We start from the raw sequence: 16,264 nt of genomic DNA, 5'->3' as shown, positions 1-16,264 counted from the left end.
GGCAATTTAAACCTATGTAACATGCATTTTTCTAGCCATTTTGTGGGTACCGAAGTTATTTCAGGTGACAGTATAATACTGACCTAAAGTGTTAATATATCTTTAATAGTATTGTTTTTAGCAGATAAACCTCAAGATTATTTTTAAATTGTTTGTCAGAGTAGACTACAGTCTATGAGCAAGCTTTCTCTATGACACTTAAAGAATAGGCTTTTACAAGACTTATCCCGCTACATGTAACATTTCAAAGAACAAAACACGTTTAAGATCACATTCAAAACACTGGGTTTTAAAATATCATATTTTAAAGAGACTAACAATTTATTCAATGTAAATGCAACGTCTAAAGTCATGGAGTTCCAAATACACATCCAGTCTGCCATTTCTAGTTTTGTGCAAATTAATTTACTTAAAATAATTTCAAATCTAGCATAGCATCAAATAACATCCAACCTCCAAAGTTACAGAACTGATGTTTTTCATATCTGCTTGAAATTAGACTTCCCAGTTTTACTAAATTTATTTTTGATTTAAAACAAAGAAAAAAAAACCTGTAAACAATTACTGTAACAGCAGTTAGCAACAAGAATGGGTGACAACCGTCAGTCTTCAAATATAACTTAAGTTATGCCCTTTCTTACCATCAACTTTTAGTCGAATATGTAAATAAATACAAGAACTAACACAAATAAAAGTTACCACTATAAGAAAATACATTATATGCTGCAATTTGGAATAAAATATCACACAATATTGGCTGCATCATTTGGAATATGTATTTGACTGCTTAAAACAGTCTGATGCTAAACAGTTACACCTTTTCTTCGTGTAGAGGACTACACTTTTACTCGCCGTTAGAAATGTGTTTTGTGATTAATTTTATACTAGTATATTAGACTCCTAAATGCGAAAATGACTCAAGTCATTTAGTGGAAGAAGATACCATAGGCACCATAATATATATTTTTTTTTTCTTTTTAAACAAAATCTGGTGATGAACCAGCAGTAACAAAATAGGATGAAAATTAAAAGGCACATTCAGGAAAAAAATAATCAACACAGTTTGCGTGATGCTATATTTAAAAAAAATAATTTATGCTCTGAATAATTGATTGGTTCAAGAACAAATATTCTGTCAAATGCTAATCTGTCAGAGAGAAAGTAAGTTTTGTAAAAGGTGTGCAATTCAAATTATAGAATTATTTTTTAATGTTGAATTTTGTTTTGTTTTAAGGTCAGTATAAGGCTTATAACCAAGTGCACGTTAAGAGGACTGACTACTCAAAACCTCTTGTTTTCTAAGTGCATAGAAATACAAAGAGTAATGAAGATATTCCTTGCAAGAACGTGTATTCTTGTATATGTGCAAATCTTAATCAAGTACTTGAGCGTCTTTCAGGTCTTGGAACACATTTCATAATCGCAGCTCTCCACAGGGCAGGGGCAAGTAAAAGGCTTAGAGTAGTCACACTCAGAATGAGAAGATAGACCTGAAAATTGCAAATAAAAGCCATTATTTCTCTTTGTTACATGGTAAACTAGGAAGTGACTAGAAGTCTGAGGAGATCAGACAGTATTTTCAGGAGACTTCAACTGTCTTCCTAACCAACTATGCATATTGCTACAAAAGCAAACAAGTGCACACTCAAATCATCTAATCATCTGTTTACCTGGTTTGAAGATACAATTACAAAAACAACATTATGAGCTTATAGAAAAACAATTATTTGCATGTACAGTTAAGAGATCAGTTTTGAAAGCTCAATGTTTGCTAAAAGGTCAAAGGCCAAATACCACTTTAAAAAAACAAACAAACAAAAAAACCCAACCAAAACCACCCAAAACTATTCTGGTTTAATGATATAATGGCAAAGTTCACTCCTATTTTGTACACTAAAAAAAGCAAACAAAAATCCCTTTAAGTCATACTGCACATCTTCTGAAAAAAGATCTTAACTACATAGACTGAATGAGTCTTATAAAACAGCAGCAGGAAGTAGTTTTGAGGTCTCAAACAGAAGAATGACTTTTGGAAATTTCAGAGCTATATAAACCTATACAGTAGATAATCACGTGAGAGCTGCCACAGGAAAAAATGAAAGCCTAAAGGCCTCCAAGCGCAGTGGGTGGGCTCCTAAACTGGTTCTGTGATCACGTATAGATCTCTTGAAACTCTATACAAACATACAATATTTATAACGCCTTATTATGTGCAGGAGTGAACATGAAAATGAATCACCTTTATCTATACAAGTGAGCAGCATTGTGTAAGTTTTTAGCATGTGCTTTATTTGGAAGTGGTTCCAGCATTATACAGCCCACTTGCTCACACAATGAAAAGCTTGGAGTGCCAGCAGAGTATTTTTATGAGCAGAGATACAGAGGAGAAAGCAGCTAGCACTAGAAAGTGAGGTCAGTTGTTGTAGCTCTATAGCCATAATTTACTTAATTTCACAAAGCAGACTTCGTCTTGAAAAAAATAACATTCTCACAGCTTCAATATAAAACTAGGTTTAAGGTTTCTTTCCTCGGGGATTTTTTTCATGACTACTGAAAAAGCTGGCTGTTTCTTCTGCAAAGGATTTAAAATGAACAAGCTTTGCAGGTAAAGATTACAAGTTTGTTTGCTTGTTTAAATGTTAAGGCAATTTACACTTCACCATATCTGCTCTCTAATTCTCATTTACTGATATTTCCTTATTCAAGTCCTATACTGTTACCTCCCGTAGCTATATCAAGATTTTTAAAAGCAAAGGCTTTTCAGTCTTAGTGACTTGTGTGCTATCTACAACTCACTGCTCAGTTATAAAGAAGTTGTAAGTGACAGCAGTTAATGTAAAGCATTTATAACTAAGCTATTTAAAAGTAAAACCTGCTATTTAAAATATTAAAGTACAATATGAAACAAGTAATAACCAGAACTAATAACCCTTGTCAGGGACATACATGTCTCCATTTGTATGGGTTGATTCTACTTGTTAACAGTTGAGAGATGCCACAAAATTGGAATGTACTGGTATTTCAGATATACTGTAATACAAAATCCCAGTAAGTTATACAGGTGCAAAAAACAAAGTTAATAACTGCAGAGCAGCTTACCTCCCGAGATATGATCCCTGCTCTCCTTGCTCTACTTCCCAGAACAAAAGAGAATTCACTGACTTGTGCCAGTCCTGCTGAGACAATCCACTTGATATACTGGCTGGTCTTTGGAAGAATCAGAGAAAGGACAAGCACTGCCAAGACAAACTTTAAAAACATTTTTTTTGGGTTGTTGTAGGTTTGTTTTGGTTTGTTTGTTTAAATAAAAGAAGTGCAATAAATAAAATAGTACAATCTTTGTAAGATACGTAGCATCAAATACAATAATTCTGGACATAAAATAAACTAGTGGACTTCTAAATGTCTCTTCTGTATTAATGTCAAAAGAGACAAATGTACATTGCACAGTAAAAAGTAGTATCTTGTTTACTATAATAAAAACACGTGATAACTTTGTCACAAATCCCAAGCCAGATAAATAGATGTTTCTCCATGTGTAACTTACTTAACTTACTTTTAACATTACAATCCTTTTTTTTAATATCCTAAGAATGTTGTATCAAACTGTATTCTAATCAGTAAGATTCCTCCAAATACAGATGTACAGTAAAGATGTAATATTCTCTGTTGTATCAGATGTTCAGTTCCTGCACAGAATTTTCATTAGGGCATGCAGCAGAAAGATTATTTAAACTATTAAAAGATAAAAAAGAGAAAAAGAAGATACCTTCATTATGACCACAGATAGTGTAAGGAATAGTAAGACTGTGAGTTCATATATTACAAACGTGGGGAAAACATGAAGTCCTAGGAGGAAAGAAAACAATATTTCAAAGTTGAACGCTTATCTTACTACGATAATTTTCTGAGTTAATAATAAATTTAATTGCAAGATTGTATTCTCAAAAACAAACAAACAAAAAGCCCTAACACACCTACCAACACTACCTACTTGATCACTGAAGCACTTCCTGCATTATCCCACCATTTTTCCTTCAGAGGGGTTTAGCACAAACAATATTCCCAATTGAGTTAAATTGTATATGACCAATGCACGAGCACTTTCATTTACAAAGTTTTCCCTCTTCCGCACCAGTCAACAATCCAGAATCTGAACTGAAACACACCTCTAATGAAAGCTATAAAAATGCTGCAGGAAAACAATTCCATTGTTCTGCACAGCGATTGTAACATACACTTTGCTAGCCGTTTAACATTTTTGTATGACATGGTAATCGACTATCACTGTGGGAGGAACATTATATTCAGTATTTGCATAGACTATAGCTACAACAGAAAATGTAACTGTTTTGATCCCATGACCCTCACTTGCAAACACTGAAAGTCACCCGAACTGGAAAAGTCACTTAGACTGGAATCAAGTAAAGTCTGAGCATGGTCTAACAATTAAGGAATTATACAAAACCCCATTGCTATGATGTTGAGGCTTGGTTTGGTTTTCGTTTTTGTTTTTTTTGGGGGGGAGGAGTGTCTGTCTCTCTTTTCTTTATTGCAATTTTTGTCATTTTAATTCAGTAATTACATGAAGCAAGATAACCAGAATCATAAAGAGCACAGAAATTTAAAACTAAATCCTGCTAATATTAAACATAAGAAAAAGAAGTATTTGTTGGAGAAGTCCTGGAGTCACTGAGGAAGAATCTTACTCAGAGCTGACGACGTCCATTTTTTCCTCCTAGGTTATGAGGAACTTGTGCAGGCAAACATAACTGTGTATCTTTGGAAGCTCATTGCTTTTTCATAAAAGCTCTTACAAAGAGGAACCAAAATAGTGGTGGTGTTTCTGATAAAACCATAATAGTTGGCAGTTCTCCAACCCAATTATTTCTGGTGAAGGACAAGAGTTTAGCCTTCCAAAGCACGAGGCATGTAAATCAATGCTGTAACTTCCTATTTTAACACAACAGAAGTTTTCACTGATTTTCCCTGCCCCATAGCATTGCAGAGCCAGAAGAACTGCAGAGAGCCAAGAGTCATCTTCTCTCCCAGAGTGTGCAAGAGAAGTTACTTACAGTAACTTCACAATGTTTTGTCCATACACATATTCCATTGTGGATGGAAATGTACTTCAAATACATCAGAGATTTTTATACAAGTACTACCCAGTCAGCACGTTTTATGTCTTCATTTCCTTCCAACTACCAAAGTGCAAATACAAAAGACTATCAGAATAAGGGGAAAAAGAAAAAAAGAAATCCAACTGTGTGCACACATGCACATGGAGGGGCAAGTAAGTAGCTTCTCTTTTTTTACTGTGCATCATGTGCCTACTGCTCATAGACCCTTAGGCCGGTCTCAGAAACATACATGAAAAACAACTAGAGAAATGCAGCCCATAACAATGTCATGTTTGATAAGAGGGCCAACTCTGCCACATCTGGAATTGAAGATTTCAGAGGGAGGCTATAAATACAGCCTAGTGCTCTCGTCACTACTGGTGGAGCTACCTTTTCAGTTCCGGAGCAGACATGCAGTCTGAATTCCATTTGAACTGCTGCCCTATGTGGAGATTATTACCATATTCCAAAGAGCTGAGGCACAAACTACTGCAGATTTCTATACCAGTCCCGCGGAGGTAAGCACCTGCAAGGTGAAGCAAGCCTAAACCTGTTACATACACTATTCTGAGCAAACAAATAAACATCTCGGCATCCAGACATGTTTTGGGGAAAATAAATCCCACTATAGTGGATTTCATGCTCATTACAGACTTTTGCCCCAGCCCTAGATGAAAACTTACGATAAGGCCAGAAGTCATATCAGACTGCTATACAAGCACATGAAGCCTTCCTGACAACACGAACGTCATCAGAAACATTAACTTCATAGACAGCAGGTGCATGAATATGGGCATTTATTTCAATGGTTTTAATCAGACTTTGTGACTAAGTTCAAGAGGCACTATGGACTTGTTCTCTAAAATACAAGAAACGCTTCAATCAAATAATTCAAGAACTTCAGCACTGTCATCAGGTAGCATGTGGCATGTTGGCCTGTCACGAATAGCTACGATATCACTTAGGTACATTTTCACAGAGCTGAGCGTAAGCCACTGGGCTTCAATTCTAAGCAGTGTTCTGGAATAGCTGGAATGGAGGCCTTGGGGTGAAGGTGACCTTGCATCAATGTCAAGCCAAAAGCACAGTTCACTCGTGTAAGTTGGTATGTGTTCTTCTGTGGGTGATTACAAGCAAGATTTTGCACATTCTTTTTATAAGTACTTTCTGCTTAACAAGTAAACTCCCTCTCCCCCCCCCCCCCCCGATTAGACAGGTTCCACCAATCTGCTGTATGGCCGCTAAACAGCATGTGAAGATCCAAATGTCATGATCACACCCTGGGAGATCCAGCATCAAGAAAAGGAATCTTGGATATCCTTGACGGAAAAAAAAAGATTACAGAAACCAGAACTCTGTTGGTCAAATTGGAGCCAGTAGAGTTATTTGACGCATCCTCAAGACAGGACATGACTCAGAAAAATCACGTTAGCGATGCATTGGGATGCTGTATCTACTAAGAGGCTTAACGAACCTAAGATCATAGCTAGCAAATGCAATAAATGCTAAAGCCCTGGCTAGATCATTAAGTAGCAGAGTGGAAAACCAACATTCATCTCCATCTATTCTGCAAAGGGGAAAGTCCTCTTGATTCTAATGTCAGTTCTGAGAGCTCGAAACCTCCCAAGTTTCATTGTGTTCCATGCAGGACAACAAAGCAGTAGAGCCGGATGGATAAGGAGAAGGCAATGTGTGTCACCTAATGAATTCCAGCTGGGATCTTCCTTTGATTTCTCTCAAATTCAACAGAAATGTTAAGAGGCTTATCAGAGTAACACTGGGTGCATGTTTATTCTGGACAGTGGTAGTGCTGACGGTGTCAGCATCACCCCTCTTCTGAAGAAAAAGACCACACTGCTAAAGGGTTTTCAGCATCTTGCATTCAAGGTCTAACAACGACCACAAGATTTACCCAGAAGGGAAACATGAAGCCTGGCCAGTGAGTACATCTGTACAGCACACTGAGGACACAACTTAGTGGAAGTAATCTGCCTCCTCACCAGTGGCAGAGAGGGTCCTGATGCCCAATTTCAAACAGCCTTGTAGACTGACAAAAAATGGGATATCGGAGCCTTTAAAAAAAGTCAAACTGTCTATGCAAAGATGCCTTCCATCTTTCTAAAAAGCAATCAAAACAAAATCAAATTGGGCGGAGGCGGAAAGGGAAGGATCTGAGTGCAAGGTACCAAAACAGAAATGAGAAAGAAAGTTCTCAAAATGTGGCTCTAAGGGATTGGTCCAGATGTTCTCTCAAAAATATGAGTGAGGAGAGAGACTAACAGGAACTTTCTAACCTCAGCAGATAGCGTAAAGAGAGCCAGAAACCTTGAAGAACACACCCAGGCCTAAGTGAATGTACAGATGGGGAGTAACTCAAAGTGCAGCTGTTAATGCCTGACTGCAAAGGTGCAGTATTCCCACAAATGCACCCACGCGCGAATTTGAAAGCAGTAGCATTACACAGGTCAAGCTAAGGGCAGGACCACTGTTAGAGATATTACACAAACAAGTACTATTCAGCTCAGCTTTTAGCCACCAGAAGGATTTCTGTAGTGAGAACAGAAAAGCAGGCATTTAAGACAAGCAAAATAGGAACTCGCTTTTCCAAGTGACATATTTACAGTCACTTTTCAATTAAGTCAAATTGTCCTATTTATTCCTTTATTCTAAAAGGAACAGAAATTATATTACTGCAGTGGTATACCATCCCACCTCAGAATCTCCGGTGTTTCTGCTCTCTATAATAGGGTGCTTGCTGCGTACAGCAACAAGCCTTCTCTTTAGGCAGGAGGGGGAGAATCTTCCCCTGTGGCCTTTACATGATTTCACACAGTAAATCTCTATATATTTATAGATATGTATCATTTGCATGTGTACATATGTAAGTAGAGAGCAAGCAAGAAGTCTTTTCTTACTAGATTTCTTTTTAAAAAGTTTAAGGAATACTTTTTATCCTACTCAGGTTTTCTTTGCAACATCACATCACTCCTTTTTAAAACCTACCTCCTTGCCACCCCACAGAACTTCCTGTTAACCACAAAATTTGAAAGTAATTGAAAGTAAAGTGGGAAGGGTGGGATAATGTTTGGGGAGGGGGGTTGTTTGGTTTTGGTAAGGGTTTCTTCAGTTTTTTGTTTTGGTTTGGTTTTTTTTGTTTTGATTTTTTTTTTTTTTAAACAAGCCAGCATTGTCACATTTTGTCAGAGGCCTATAACATAGCTCATTTTTCTGATTTTATTCTTCTGAGGCAGGAGTAACACCCATTTTCTGCAAAACCATACAAGCTTGTTAGGGAATTTTCTTTTCTTTCCCTTCTTGCAATTATAATGATAAGAACAGTTTAAAAGACTTTTTTTTTTTTTTTAATTCTGGAACAGAACTACTAAAATAATTTCCTTACAGAATAATGTAGGCTATATGGAGTGCTGCCAGCATGCCAACTGAGGTCTTGCTATTTTCTTGTACTCTACCAAAGTCTTTTCTCTAGTCTTAATTTATGCATTCACAAGAGTGTAGGACAGTATTTTTGTTCAGTTCTTGCAAAATTAATTTTGGGCTTATAATTACTTGTCATGCTTTGTATCCCTGGTAACACTGTCCGCTCCATCACCATCTTTACTGAAACACATAAACAACTTACCTCTGAGCATTTAGCCATTACTCATCCAACCTTGTCAGTTACATGGGCCCAAGAGTTTTACCATACCTCACCACTTTCCTCCCTTTATTAAAAAATAAGTTATTCAAATAAACATATCTATTACTAAGCAATCTGACTGATAAGCACAAGTTATTATCATGGGCTGGGTAAAACAAAAATCAAGATTGGCAAGCATAACTATTTCCTTTTTATTTTGGCAACCACCAGAAACAGCACTAGTTTCTGTTACGAAAAAATGAATATCAAACAGGTACATGAGGAAAGGCATTAAAATTATGCTGATGAGACTTCACTATTATCTGAATAAATATATGGAGATAAAAAGAACAGAAAACTTCAAATAAACCCAGAAGAAAAACCAGGGGTGGTCTTGAAAAAAAAAAAAACAAACAAACAAAAAACCCCAAGAATTTCTCAGTAAGCATGGGTTGAAGGAGGTTGGATTTGTGAAAAAGGCCACATTCAAACCCTGTATTTTACACCCTCACAGTGCCCCCAAAAATAGGACGTGCATCTCCTATACAATCCACAGGGAGAGGCAAGTGCTTTCACAGGGCCTGTCTCCTCATTCACTGTACCTAAGGACTTCAGTAACATGTTCCCGTTTCCTTTAGAGAAAGCTTATTTGGGCATGCACGGACAGCTAGAGAATGTAGCAGTTCAAAATGAAGCTACCAATTGACTGTAAATATTCTCAGAGTTAACTTGTTCTGGATAACAAGCATGATGAGTTACTCTCCTGGTCTTAGGCATCAATGCTGCATTTCAGTTGGCATTCAGGTAGTCTCTGAGATACATCTTGTTCAATTAGTTTTTCCCTGCATTTAGAACACACAGATCACATTTTCCTAACTAAAGAAACAAGATGCTATAAAAAAAGATCTGTTTCCGTTATCATGTTCTGCTTCTAGAGAAAACCAAGCCATAAAGACCTTAAATCTACTCTACCAACTGACTCAAAATAGTAATACAATTTTAGTATAAAGTACAAATATATCCAATGTGAAGACAGAAGAACATTTTAAAAAAAAAAAAAAAAAAAAAAAAAGGCAAAAATCCCAAACCAAAAACATCTTTTTACCTTAAAATTTTTAGGTACATGTTTTAAATAGCCCAGATAAATTCAGAAATAACAATGAAAAGCTGACATTAAAACAAGAATTGAGAGTACAACTTGGAAATTGCTTATGAAAATGAATGTTACATTTAATAACATTAGCGAAGTCAAATCAATATTGTGGTCAGTTAATATTTTAGTATCTTAACAAATTTAAAAAAAAAAAAAAACAAATAAAAAACACCTCTCCTCCCCCCAATTTGTAGATACCTTTTTTTTTTTCATCTTCCCCCACATTTGTAGGTTAACACTATTTTTTAAGTAAGTTTTCTAAGAAGTTACCTATGGATGCAAAGAAAATGATGGCAAGAAAGTCACGTATTGGTTCAATACAGGACATAATCTCCTCAGTAACCATGTGACCCTGAGAAGAGATCAGAGCTCCGGCTAAGAAGCATCCCAGCTCCATTGAAACATCCAACAGCTCTGTGATCTGTCAAGGAATAACAGAAAATCTATTGCTGTTTCCTTTAGCCCTGAGTGACTTTATATACCATTTCACAGTGAAATTATAAAACTGTACATTATACTGAATGTAGGAAATTACTGTGTCTTTATGCCAGTTCAACAACAAATAGAATTCAGAGTATTTCAATGTTCTGCGGTATTGTATTTATACAAAAGACTCACAAAACTAGTTTCCCCTCCATGTTACCTCCTTCCCCACAAAAACAAAAATAAATTTCTTTATCTACATTGTAATGCTTTGTGTCACTCTAAGGATAGCATCTGATTTCACAAAAACAAGAAAGACCATAACAGCTTTGGAGTCAGGATTGCATAATACATTGAGGCTGTGAAATAAAGCAGTAAGAACAGCATATTTTCCAGCTGTCAAACAAGGGGGAAAAATAAAAATCAAAGCTTATAATTTGGGAGAATAGTCTCAGTTTAGCAGAAGTCCCAGGCATAAATTATGTTTTATTATTGTAAATTGGACTTAAATGTGCCTGTGTGCTTTACTGAATAGGGATGCATTTAAGCATGTGAAGTAAACTGCTGAAATGAAGCACGATATCTGTTTGAAAGAATGCAGACTGCTCTTCATTCTTTTTTATTATTTGAATATGATACTAGAAGGAAGAGATGAAACATGTAAAGAGACGACTAAAAACAAAGAAACTCCTTAAGGCAATCCTCAAACATTAAAAGAAGCAAGCAGCACTTTTAGTCAGTATACAGTATGTTTTAAAATAATTACTTTAAAACCATGTTGCTGCAGACTGTCATCTTACTGAGAAAGGGCAATGCTATTAATATTAATAGAACATTTAAAGCTGAAAACTTATTTCCATACTAATTTAGATTAAGTAACAATACACCATAGCACATTTATGGACAACATTCATCATATCTTGAATGGTGTTACACTGTAAGGTATGAAGCTAAAACTCAAGTTACTTGAAATTAATGGAGGAGCGCAAAAGACACAATAAGCAAGTCTCTAAGCTATGCATAAAATGCCACCTAAAAATAAACCCCAGACTTTTGTGTATTTAAGTATTAATGTCTGAATGCTCATCACATAACTCCATTTGTGCTAACAGTCTGTAATTTATTGCAAGACACTTAAGAAAACAAATTGGTTCTGTCGACTAATGCAAATAGTTGCTGATCAGGCAAAACCAACAAAATAACATTATAATGTTACTCTCATTTTAAAACAAAAGGAATTCCAGTGCTTTTCACCACAATTTGAAATTGTAAGAGTGAAGAAGGAAATATATATATAAAAGGCTTTAAAATCATCAAAGGATGAATAAGATAAAGAAAACAGTTATGAACAGGAAACATTTAAGTTCTCAGTCATACATTAGTTGTTTTAAAAGTCACAACCTCTTGAGTATGATTAAGATCCAATATAGCCTCTTCAAATAAAGTTGGCATTATTTTTACTGTTCAGCTATAATCCCCCCATGCTTAAGTGTTATCAGCTATAACAGAGCTCCAGATCAAAACTTTTATAGCTGATGTTTTAAGTGTTCACATGTACATGATTAGGTTATCACGTAAGAAGGGATTTACCATCTCTTGTATCAGAACTGCATGATACCGTGATGTTATGAGAATCACTATTCAAGCAAGGAGCAATTTAAGCATGAAAGAAACAAGCTTGTTCAGAAAGCATGAGACATAACTGGAGCAAACTGTGTCTGTCTGGGTTTGCTCCTCATAAAAAATGAATTCCATTCCTTCACTCTATGGCAAGCTAAGTATGAGCTCAAGGGCCTGGTAGATAAAAAGGCAAATTTTGCTATTTCTTGTCTACTCTCTAGGTACTACCCAACTTCAGGTCTACAAAATCTATAGGTCACTCTACACACAGGAAAGCATGAAGTGGATGAGAGGGCAAGAAAAGAACCAAAAATTACATTATTTTCTTAACCCCTCCCCCCCAGTCTGTTCTTCAAATTTATATCTAGATGTATACAGAGACTCCTTTTACTGTTCCCATCCTGGTCTCTGGTTGTCCAATAATATTACCAATAAGTGGATACATTTCCTCAACTACATCTGTAGCATCGGGGTTTATTATATATAACGTGTGGGCATGCACATGTGCGTGCATGCACACACACACACAGACACACACACAGCGGAGAGGGTTTGTTTTACTGGCAGAAAGGCATTCTCAGCAGATTTTCTTATATAAGCAAAATTTGGAAAGTATTTTACATTCTGTATTCCCTCTCTGCTTGCATCATTTTTAATGTTTTGCCTTTATCAAACAAGGCGCTAACAATTACTAATCCCTGGGCTCTGTGCTGTCCTTTCGTCAACTCCTACATTACAGAAAGCTTTTTCAGTCAAAATTAAATGAAAAGTTTTGTCAATTTACATCTTTTTCCCAGTACAATTTAGTTTTCAGTTGTTTTCAAAGGTTCCATTTTACTCTAATTCAGAAAGGATTGCTATCCTTTTACTAGAATATTGGATTTTTATGTTCAAATGTTCTACCAAAGCAATAAATAAAGAAATAAACATTACTGCTGTAACATGTTCCAGTTGAATTTCAACCATTTGTTCAGCAGTTGTTTTGCCTATATTCTCTAATAATGTGTATCTTAATGCGTATGCTACTCTTTAATCATCATAGAAGCTTAATGAATATGGTAAGCCAGTAAAATTAAAGAAATCCCTGATGGAAATAAATGTATTTGAATTTCAGGCTTTAATAACTTGAATCTGCCCAAGAGTAAAGAGGTGAATTCTAAGCTTGCATTTTAAGGAAGTAAAGCCTTAATGAAAGTGGAAACAATGTTTAGTGAGCCTTGTAAAAACTCCTTCTCAACTGTATTTTATTAAATAATTAACTAGAATATTTGAGAAAACAGTTCTTCCTTAATCTTCTCCTTTTAATTGATAGAAAAGAGTTCATAAGCAGGTTATGTGCCATTGGTAAGTACTCCAGGCAAACAAAGAATGACATTCCTAATACACCGCAGGAAAAAGTATGTACGTTTTCATATATGAAGTACTGCAATAACATAGCTGTATTTTCTTTTCATCTTTTTGGTATATAAAGCAAGCTGGCAATTTCCCTCTGTTTGCTGCCATCATCCCAGGTCAACCATAACGCAGTCAAACCGGAAGCCACTTATTTCCCTCCCCAATGCGTATGCACAGTCCTATAAACATGTACATGTAACTGCTATCCTTCTTGTCAGGTCAGGTTTTATTTTTTCCCCAATTCCTTAATAACATTCAGCAACTTAGTTTTAAAAGATAACAAAAGTGACCACTGTTGTCCTGCAGATATCTAATACAGCAATTCATTATCAGGATAGTGTTTAAAACAGTTTTTCTTGTAATGTTTCTGTACATACAGAACGTGAAAAAGCAACACTACAGCAGTGAACACTCTGGCTGATTTACATGTTCTTCAGCTCATTGTGCTATATATCTCGACCTAAAAGTGCCAGTTTGGCCATCGGTCCTAAATGGTCATATTTAAAACACCCTAAGCTAGATTTGCTCTTTATGTTGCTATTCAGGAAAACAGTTTCCCAATTAAAAAAAACCCCAGTACCTACATAACTCAAAGCTTGAAAAGGAATTGCTGAAAGTGTAATAATGATCTACTGAACCTCTGTTACTGATGACAAGGTACATGATTGAAAGATGCACAACTGTGTCTTGAAGTCAGCTAGACTTTTATAGGACTGGCACTTGACACAATCCCCCCCCCCCCCCCCCCCCCCCCGCCGCCCCCGATCTGCCTAACTAGTTGAGGGGAAAAAGGGAGAGGGAATTTCAGTTACTTCTGAGAATATCTGGGAACAGAAAGAGGTCTCTTAAGCTCCAAATGTTGGTAAAATATCTCATATTTGAGATTTGTTGCATCTCTTTTACTCTAAGTTAGTTTATCAAGAAAAGATGTATTTGAGATCTTGTTTCAGATTTAATGAGCTGCAAGGTTATCCAAGTGAGCCAAGCAGTTCAGAAATGCTCAAAAGTCACTTCCATACCAAAGTTTCTCAACTGACAGGATAATCGCTTACATGAAAATTGCTTACTCACTTCTGTCCTATCCTCCCTCTTGTTTTCCCAGATAGCGTTTACCCTCATTGGCAGAGAAATGGCAATTGTTGTTCAATTAGTCATCTGAGATTTTCAAACACAGGAAACAAGTACAATAGATTAAGTTTCTATGTAATGTGCATTACATGTGCTAGGGTTACAGATGAACCCCAATACAAGATAAATTTAGGTGGACCCCAGAAATCCAGTCAACATTGAAGCATGTAACAAGCAACTGTATGCATGTAACTGTATGCATGAAGCAGGAATACAGTATTATTCCTACCCCTTTTGTCACGTATTGGAAAGGATGCGGCCTGCAGAATAACTCACGTGCTAGAGAGAGAGTGAAAATATTTTGTTTAAAAAGGTCTCTCAAGTTTTCTAAATGGAGCCGCAGAGCTATCTTTGGTTAAGGCCACTAAAATATGCACTCTCTTATTCCTCCCTCTACAAATTCAAAAGCTTTTTTGGAATTACACTAGTATGGAAAATTCTGTGTTTGCAGAGAATTATACAAACTCCATCAATATTTAGGCCTGGTTTTCAAAGGAGAAAGATCTTTGCAGGAACCACAACAGTTTAATTATTTTCCTACCTGGCACCCAAAAACCTTAATTTAGCCTTTCCAAACACGTGCAACATTTTTTCAAATTAGGTTGCCATCCCCCGTCCTATGTTTTTATTCTTGATATAGTAGGGCATCTAGACCAATTAAGATTTGTTTTCCAGAAGATTTGTTTGTTGAACTGTTCAACTGGATAACCAAATACTTTTTTGTTTTGTTTTCTTCATGATTTTTTTTTTTAAGTCTTTGGGCTCAAACCACAACTTGTAGTATTACTATAATGAATGTATCGGTATTGGTGAATATCAAGCATCTCAACTGGTTTACTGAGGTTACATGCAGTATCCTTTGTACTGTTCCCTTTGATACATTATTTATCAACTTTAAAAGGAAAATTGCTTTCACTTAAAGTACACAAAATAGTTGCTCCTTCACAAACACTTCCTATGCTGAAGAAGCATTCTGTTTTGCAGTATGAATCAAACACACTCAAATACATTCTCCCTCAGGTTTGTACACAAACATATATTATGTAAAGTGACGTAGACAAACTCCTTGTACATTTGATGCGTGATTTGGGCACAATATGGCAAATTCAGTCAGACCAGTCTATGTAGGTCATATTTTTAATGAAAGTTAAGACTGCTTCCAGATACCGTAATATTTTATGCAACTTTTGTGGTTTGGTTGTTGTTGTTTTTTATTGAAGTTGTTCTACAAATGTTACGTCTCCCTATTAGAAAGGAAAAAGGCGAAATCAGCTTTGTCCTTCTCGTATTAGATGGCACTCCTGTTTTGAATATGAATAGCTGCTTAGAGGGATGGCATTTTTAACCTACCCAATAGAAATCAACAAATCGTAAAGCTATGCTCTAACTTCTTTCTCGACCTTCTTCCTGAAGGTCAGCCTTCTCTGCTGGACCTGTAATAATTAAGCAAATACTCCTAGAAAAAAAAGTGCATGCACAGGAACTTTTTGAGATAACTCTTCTCAGAAATTCTCAGAGGACAAAACAATCTGCACATCCAGGATAATGGAGTTTCAAACCCACAACATTATCAGTGACTGTCACATTCTGTTCTCCAGCACAATAGTTTTTCAGAGGGCTGAAATGTGAGATAGAAACAAATAGAAGGAAGATTCAAAGGAAAATGAACCAAACCCAAAAGGGATATCAAAACCTATGAACCTTAAGGCATTTCTCTACTTTCTCAACTTCATCCCAAACTGTTTATCTCGCACAGAAAAAGTATTTTATAACAAAAACATGTTGAGA

General features: G+C 36.0%; 1 protein-coding gene across 12 annotated transcripts in view; it reads right to left on the bottom strand.

Annotated features, from left to right (window-relative positions):
* Positions 1-569: 569 nt before the first annotated feature.
* TMCO3 (transmembrane and coiled-coil domains 3) overlaps positions 570-16,264 on the bottom strand; it is a 34,588-nt gene continuing 18,893 nt past the window's right edge. For 8 of the 12 annotated variants that reach the window (XM_082304533.1, XM_082304539.1, XM_082304535.1 and 5 more), the window contains 4 exons: positions 10,181-10,331; positions 3,770-3,849; positions 3,100-3,249; positions 570-1,490 (listed from right to left, as the gene is read on the bottom strand). In XM_082304533.1, coding sequence (XP_082160659.1) covers positions 1,377-1,490; positions 3,100-3,249; positions 3,770-3,849; positions 10,181-10,331 — 495 coding nt within the window. In that variant the 3' untranslated portion in view covers positions 570-1,376. Of the gene's footprint in view, positions 1,491-3,099; positions 3,250-3,769; positions 9,600-10,180; positions 10,332-16,264 lie in introns of those variants that run through there. The other 4 variants (XM_082304534.1, XR_014227460.1, XR_014227459.1 and 1 more) reach the window with 4 other exon arrangements.

Source organism: Platalea leucorodia, assembly GCF_965183815.1.
Source record: "Platalea leucorodia genome assembly, chromosome: 2".
Classification (NCBI taxonomy): domain Eukaryota; kingdom Metazoa; phylum Chordata; class Aves; order Pelecaniformes; family Threskiornithidae; genus Platalea; species Platalea leucorodia.
Note: the sequence above shows the minus strand (reverse complement) of the source record. Positions and strands in the feature narration are given on the sequence as shown.